The sequence below is a fragment of the Temnothorax nylanderi genome, unplaced genomic scaffold (assembly GCF_030848795.1).
Source record: "Temnothorax nylanderi isolate EJ_2023f unplaced genomic scaffold, tnyl_v1.0 TNYL_tig0518_pilon, whole genome shotgun sequence".
In the NCBI taxonomy this organism is placed as follows: Eukaryota; Metazoa; Arthropoda; class Insecta; order Hymenoptera; family Formicidae; genus Temnothorax; species Temnothorax nylanderi.
The window spans coordinates 93,605-101,388 of NW_027249580.1; the positions used below are offsets into that span (position 1 = coordinate 93,605).

At 28.3% G+C, this 7,784-nt stretch overlaps 1 protein-coding gene across 1 annotated transcript; it reads left to right on the forward strand.

Annotated features, from left to right (window-relative positions):
• The first annotated feature begins 1,015 nt into the window (after positions 1-1,015).
• Positions 1,016-4,531, forward strand: LOC139783587 (uncharacterized). Its single transcript, XM_071722746.1, has 7 exons — positions 1,016-1,218; positions 1,442-1,766; positions 1,857-2,002; positions 2,459-2,510; positions 2,984-3,096; positions 4,048-4,215; positions 4,316-4,531. The coding sequence occupies exons 1-7, from the start codon at positions 1,048-1,050 to the stop codon at positions 4,517-4,519; spliced, it is 1,179 nt and encodes a 392-aa protein (XP_071578847.1). The 5' UTR covers positions 1,016-1,047; the 3' UTR covers positions 4,520-4,531.
• Positions 4,532-7,784: the final 3,253 nt, after the last annotated feature.

The following is a 7,784-nucleotide window of genomic DNA, read 5'->3' on the forward strand; positions in this document are numbered from 1 at the left end:
ATATTTAAAAATTAATACTATTAATCGATTTCTTTTATTATTCTACATCTAAAAGTATTAAGGTAAAGTCATTGAAAAGTGAATATGAGATATTTCATATTTTATATTAAAAAATATCAGGACAAAATTTGAAATATCTTGAAAAGTACTTAACGAAAATATACTCAATTATAGTATTTTGGAAACCTCTCGTGATAAGCTACAAGAATATGCAATAAAAAACATGAGGTTCCATTTAAGAAGTTGAAGGTGACCTTTACGTGACCTTCAAATGACTATCCTTATGTCACTACCTTATGTCCCCCTTAAAACCATGCAATTTTTGTCTAAAACATTTTTTCTATAAAATGTTTTTCTAAAGAGTTACTTCAGTGGATAAATTAAAATTGCCTACCCTGTATACTGTTTACTTTACTGTTTTACCTGATGAATTTGAAGGGTCGACATTTTGAAAACTATTAGTCGTAGCAATCAGTATGCTATTTTCTGCATTACGAGTAACATTACGAGTATCATTAGATGATACACGAAAGCTGTCAGTCACACTGCCTATGCTTCTACTGCTCTCAAAATCGCCAGTTTCCTCAAACAAATTCCGAAAACTAGCTGTTGTATCTCCTATACTCTGTAAATCAATGTCTTCCTGAAATATATTATAATTATAATTATAATTATAATTATAATTATATTCGGCTAGACCTGACCTTATATATGGAAACAGATCTGCTCAAGTATAATAATTAAAGATAAAATCATATCGCGCCAAATTTCGGATATTATTATATGTAATCATATAAAATTAAATATTTTATCAGATCTTTTCATATCTATTTACATCTGATCATATTACACCCATTTTTTTCGGAGAGAATAAAACTTACTTCAAAACTTGCATTGAAGGATTCTACTGGATCTTCGTTCACGTTATCAGACATCTTTATACAGTTTTTAGCTAGTCACAAAGAAATTTTGTAGAATCCTATAAAAATATTATGAAAATATAGTAAAAGTAATTTTCTCTTTTAAGTTATAACCAATGCAGAAGACATGGAAAAATTTGAAAATAAAAGAGGTGTTTTTAAAAAAATTAGTGACACTATATTAGATGATTACTATGCAGAAGACAGCGAGATCGAAGATGATGAAGATGTACATAGTGAAGAAGATGCTGAAATGAATAACAATATGCAGAAAGAAGGAAAAGCAAAACAAAAAGCTGTTAGTTTATATTTCATATATATTTGGTATATGTGATACTATAATTTTGCAAGAGAAAAATGTTTTAAAAAATAAAACTGAAATTTGTTATCTTTTTTACGAAAAACCTAATTGTAGCATAATCTCTGTGTATATTTTTCGTCTGAGCCCTCAGACGTGCTGTACTAAAAATTAAAAGTTGATGGGAAGATTCAATGTAAAAAATTTAACAAAATTTTTTTAGAAACAGGCCAAAATCGCAGCAGCTGAAAAAGCTGCTCAAGAAGAAATTTTGAAAAAAAAAATGGAAACTTTTATAAATAGAACAGTAGATTCTACTTTAAGAAATAAAGATGATTTCAATTTACCCGCCATGAGTAGCAGTTCCATGGTCAGTAAAAATGAATATGATAAATTGCTATGCAAAGTTGAAAAATTGCAGAAAGAGAATAGTTCTCTGAAAACTAAATATAATTACGTGAACGAAAGATTGAATACATTACAAATTTTAAATGAACGACTACAGATGAAGTTACTTTTATCTAATGAAGAAGACATAAGCCATAAAGGTAAATAATTTAATTTATTAATTTGCAAAAAAAATATATTAAATGCGAATGAATCATACAAAAATTTATGACATCTGTTGCATCATGCAGGTAAATCGGTACAATTACCCAGTCATAAAAATGGTTTACAAATAAAGAAAGATGTACTTGGTGCCAAAGAGACGGACGTTGCAGGATCATCAATAGCAAAAAGTGATACTTCCCCAGAAAGAGCAAACGTACGACAGTTGCTAACAGTAAGGATAAGAAACGATATTTTTTGCATCATCTGACTGGAATAATATGATACCAAATAGTTCATTTTGATTCAGTTGTTTTATCATAGAAGTGCACAATACAATATGAGCTTCCATATTAGAAAATGTTTTAAATTAACTTTTATTTTATCTACATCTGTCTACCGTATGTTTATTTATACAATATCATACATTTTTAAGATACCATAAAGAGCCTTGGAGCGGAATGTGTTTTGTGAAATCTCATTTAAACCTATAAGTACTTGTAAGTAAAAGAGGTATAGAGAATCAAGCCATCTATTACTATTATGGGTTTAAATGATACATCATATGATGCATTCTGCACCATGTAATTGTAGCCTAAGCTACGTAAATCAGATTATATTATTATAAACAAATTCATAAAAACTGATCTTTCATTTAAATACACTTGCATACACAAAAAATTATTTTTAGAAATCTTTTATTGATGGATTTGAAAAGTGCAACAAATCGACTCCATTAACAAGTATGTAAAGATTAAGAACGAGAATGTACAGGCTCCGGGTAATGATAGGATTGTATAAATGTAACTAAAAATAAAATATAAAGACTTATCAAAGTAACTAGACCAAAGTTTTAAGGCCATATCTGGTAGCATTCACGTAATCCATTATATACTCAAGGCTCGTAATTATATTACAACCTCTTATCTGTTCTATCTGATGACAGTCATGTAAATCTTCACTTAATACTCATAAGAGTAACTTTATAGCCTATTAAACTAAACCTTCAGAGGCAGTCATGAGTGACATAAATTTCATCCAAAAACAGTCTTTGAGTTCAGCAAAATTTATGACTCGGAGACCGTGCACTCTCCTTGAAAAATAATATATGTATAATTGCATGTTAATGATTAATACAATTATCAGAATAAATTCAAAGAAATTTATAGTTATATGTGACATGAATTTAAAAAATATGTATTTTGTTCTTGTATAGCACCACAATCTCAAAAGACATGGAATGAACTGCCAAACGAAGGAAACAACACATTTATTCAATCGCCAAATAAATGGAATAATTTGCTATGCAAGAATGATTCGATTATTGAGGTAAAAATAACTAATTATTTTTAATAAACAATTCACTCAGAAAATGGTTGAAACAAGTTAATTTATTAAAAATTTATCTTAAAAAGTTCTTTTAAGTGAAATACTATTTATATAATGGTTAATATGTGCGCAAAATACATTATGCTTCTGAAAAGCACATTAGTCAATTACAATTGTACAACAATAATGTATACAAATTATTACAAGTCCAAATTGTTTATTCATAATTAATTAATGCAGGAAACATGGGGCAAAGTAGACCTCGAAGAAAAGTGAATCATCCCTTTGTTTGAATCATAAGGGATTTTTATCACCTCATACGTGTCCAAAATATGTCTACGTAACTTTTTAACTTAAATTTGTATCAAGTTACTTGATATACTCACTCAATATTTTTACAATATTTTTCATTTTTTAGTCTTCCTTTTTGATTGAAATAAATAAAAATTGTTTCATTTTATTAAAAAATTATGAGTTTTACGTTATACAGCAAATCACAAACTATAAAAAGTCGACTTTAATAGTATTAAATAGCTTTAACCAGGTTGTATGATAAGCTTAAATTGTGTAATAAAAAAAAGAGCATCAAGGAAACGAGTGCACCAGGGAAAAGTATAGGCCTACGTAAATCAATCATATTTCAGCTATTATCATATTTGTTGAACTTAAGTAAAGGAGGATTGTCCATTTTACCCCATGGTTTTTCACAAGTAAAATAATCAAACTTTTTCAATTAACTAAAAAAATTTTATATTTAAAATGAAAAAAATTTCTACTGTAAAAGTCTTTTTAGTAGTTAATATATTAATAAAGAAATCTGGACAATATAAAACCTGCATATTTATGTTTATAAATGCATTTAAAATACCCATAATATATTTTTTATATTTAATATATATTTAAAACAGAATGCAATTATTTTTTACAAGTAATATTTTATTAAACTTGTAGGCAGCATATTTTCCAATAAATGAGGATGTAACTCCCCAAAAAAGTAAAAATTATCCCTCCCACGAAAGTATAAAACACTTGAGGAAGCAATTATTTAATAATAGTTTAACACAAAATGAAAACTGTAAAGAAAGTGATACAAACAATAAAATAAAAAAGAATAAAATGGTACGTATTTTTACTACTCACACTACTATAGTGTTCACATAATTATAATTGACCTTTTTTATTTATTTCAATAACCTCTTTTATTTCAATTATTGTATAGAATAATGCACAGATAAAGGAAAAGAAAGACAATAGGAAACGGAAAAATACAGAATCAGAAGATGAAAAAGACGGAAAAATCGAGAAAACAGAAAAAAAGAGTAACAAAAAGGCGAGAACGGAAAAAAAGCAATTTGGAAGCAAATCGGAAGATGATGCTACATATTCGGAAAAAGAAACAGAAAAAGAAAAAAAAAGAGAATAAAAATAGAACAAACGATAGTGGAAAGAAGGAAGAGAAAATGTTATTTGGCGACAAATGGATAAAAGTAGATGAAGATGGGGAAGAGGTAAATATTCTTAGAACTTGAAGTACTTTGACTCTGAATATCACTCCCATTCATTTTTTAAACTCTACTTTAGTGAGTGTTCGTATATGAATGATGTATTTTCTAAATTGTTTTCTTTGACATATTCTCTAAATCTGAATGATTAATATTTCCACTCGAAAAGCTTACTGAGGCTTAATTCTGGCATGATTTGAGTCAGTGACATTTCATTTGTTCGGATTTCGAGAGTGTGTACACTTACATACACACACTTACTAAAGTAGGGTTTTAAGGATAAATGCATTCTGAAGGACATCAAAGTCTAAAATGTTACAAGTTCTATAAAAATCGAGAAACTGTGTTTGCCTAATCGATAATTTCCTTAAATATTTACATACTTTTTGAAAATTTTTTGTAAAAACCTTTTTGCAAAAGCAAAATTAATAATATGTTAATACGATATGTTGACAATATGTGTATATAATTTACAGATAGAAATGATTTATTTAGCCGAAGGCATTTCTTGTACTGTACACGACTGGACAGAATGTCTTCGATCAAAAACGGAAAGGTTGTTCGCCAAAAATATGCTGCGAAACATGTATAACAACACTGAGTTATTAAGTCGATGTGTTAGTACCGATAAGAATTGTAAGACTCCTAATGGACGCAATTTATGTACATCGATTAGCCCTGCAAAAGATAAAGTTATAGATGGTAAGAATGTAAAATTTCGTATAATAATAGTAATTCTTAAGGTGGCTCCAACGTCTGGTGCTTCTAGTAGTAACAATAGTTAATGTTAAATTTAAATAAAAATCTTTTTATGTATAATAATAATTATTATGCATGTACTGGATATTCCCGCATATTATGTCACGCATATAATTTTTTCACTTGCTCATTAACTTTATTTTCAATGTTCTATTACATTTCTCGTAACTTATAATTTACACTTCCAACTTTTTTCAGTTTTATTTTTTGTATACATTAAAATGTAATTTAATTATTGTAAAATAATCGAGTGTCTTATAACAACCTATAGAAAATAATCGAAATTTATAATTAATTTTCACAGAATTTTGGTCGTTGACCTTCCTTGAAATTTTGAATACTTATTTCTATCAATAATACAAACGTTCTTTAATTTATTTAAAAATCTTGTATTTAAAAGTCTCTGAAGCCACCTTAATGCTCTGTACTTATAAAAATGTACTTATAAAAATGTAATAAAATATTATGTTTATTTTAGTATGCATGCGGTATTACATTAAAAAAAAGAGGAATAAGAACATCCGCAAAATTGAACTGGATGAATGGGTTAAGAGAGAAAAAAATCCTGCCTTAACGGAGGTTATAAACCAAGTAAAAGGTATCGCAAGAAAAGAAATTAAAAAAAAAAGGGAAGCGTTGTTAGCAAATCCAGAATAAGAAAAATTAGTATATTTAATACATATATATATGTATATATATATATATATATATATATATATATATATATTAAACACAAGTACCTTGCGTGATACTATAATTTAATATACTTTTTTTTATTAAAAAATTTATTGACAAAAATTTATAATTATTTTATTTATGTTTTTTAAGCTCTTGTTTTAAATAAACAAACGTACTTATCAATATTTTACAAGTTTTTATATTATTTCACTTTATTATCCAATAAAACACAAATCTGAAAGAAAAACGTATGTTCTATGAAGCCGGATTTATAGAGGCCGTAAACCATTAATTTATGCCGAAAGCGTACAATTTCGACCAATGCGTGGTTACGCACAACGGAATCGAATGACGTGTTTGATCGAAACTTTACATTTTCGGCACAAGTTATCACTTTACGGCCTCTATAAATCCAGCATAAAACTTTAAGAATGTACGTCTTCTCTGATAATTTTATATTATATAAATATTTATATAGGTAATATTAAATAAATATTATATAAATAGATTAAAAAGTTCATATAGCTAGCTTTTATCAAAATCCACCTGAAGTTTTATATAAAACTTTTATAAAATCCACCAGGATATCAATCACAATTTTGTCAAAATCTACACGGAAGTCTATCTGGATTTTGTAAAAGAATTGTAGATAATTATTTACTTTTTGTAACAATCCATGTGGATTTTGACAATATTTATGTAATAACCTGGATTTTATTTAAAAAAAAACGTTGATAATAGTGAATTGTTTTGTCAAAAAACGATATAGAAAACCATGTGGAAAATTATATGAGAAATTATATGGAAACCATGTGAAAAACCATATAAAGTGCCATCCAAAAAATGCAGCTGGTTATACATGTGGATAACCATGTGGAAAACCATACAAATCCGACCTGGGATACAGATGGAAATCTATATGGTTAGCCATATATATAACCATATGAATCTCCATATGCACCTTTTCAGTACGGTTTTCCATCTGGATAACCATAGGAAATCCATACAAAACTATCCGAAATCCATAGGAATCCACATATATTTTTATCTAGTTATCCATGTAGATAACCATCTGGATTTCCATCTGGATCTTTTCAACGGGGAATGTACATTAAAATTTGCATTAAATGCGGATTGTAAATGCACATTTAAAGCGCATATTTGTCCCGCATTAAATACGCATTTAATGCACATTATGGCAGCGCATATCAAAAAGCACCTACGCTCATTGATCGAGGAGGCTCAATCGGGCAATCAATGAACTCTGTACTATAATGGAATGCTCACTGCAATGTTTAGAAGCTGGGGACGAAGAAAAAAGGGATAGGTTGGTCAGTGTCCGTTTCTTTCTCTGTTTTGATAGAGAAAGAAATGGATGCTGAACAACCTATCCCTTTTTTCTTCGTCCCGAGCTTCTAAACATTGCAGTGAGCATTCCATTATAGTACCGAGTTCACTGTGGACAACCAAAACTCCACTAGCTTGCTTACCCTATACGGGATCTAAGGGTCTACACGTGGATCTACACGTTGATGCTTTAAACAGAAATAAAAACAAAGATAGTTAGTGGAATCATTTATGTATTTAAAATTCAATTTGTATAAAATTAATTCATATAAAAAACTGAAAAACTGAAATAAAATTTTCATGCTAAAAAATTTTTGTGCTAAGCAAGGGCTGTACATAATTGTTAATGATTAAGGTGTAGCACTTTATTGAAAGATATTTTAGCTGCAATGTATGAACATG

Excerpts from the sequence above, each read along its gene's own strand:
- LOC139783587 (XM_071722746.1), top strand. The coding sequence starts at position 1,048 with ATGGAAAAATTTGAAAATAAAAGAGGTGTTTTTAAAAAAATTAGTGAC. Across the intron at positions 2,003-2,458 it reads ACGTACGACAGTTGCTAACA|AAATCTTTTATTGATGGATT; the intron begins GTAAGGATAAGA and ends AATTATTTTTAG. Across the intron at positions 3,097-4,047 it reads AGAATGATTCGATTATTGAG|GCAGCATATTTTCCAATAAA; the intron begins GTAAAAATAACT and ends TTAAACTTGTAG.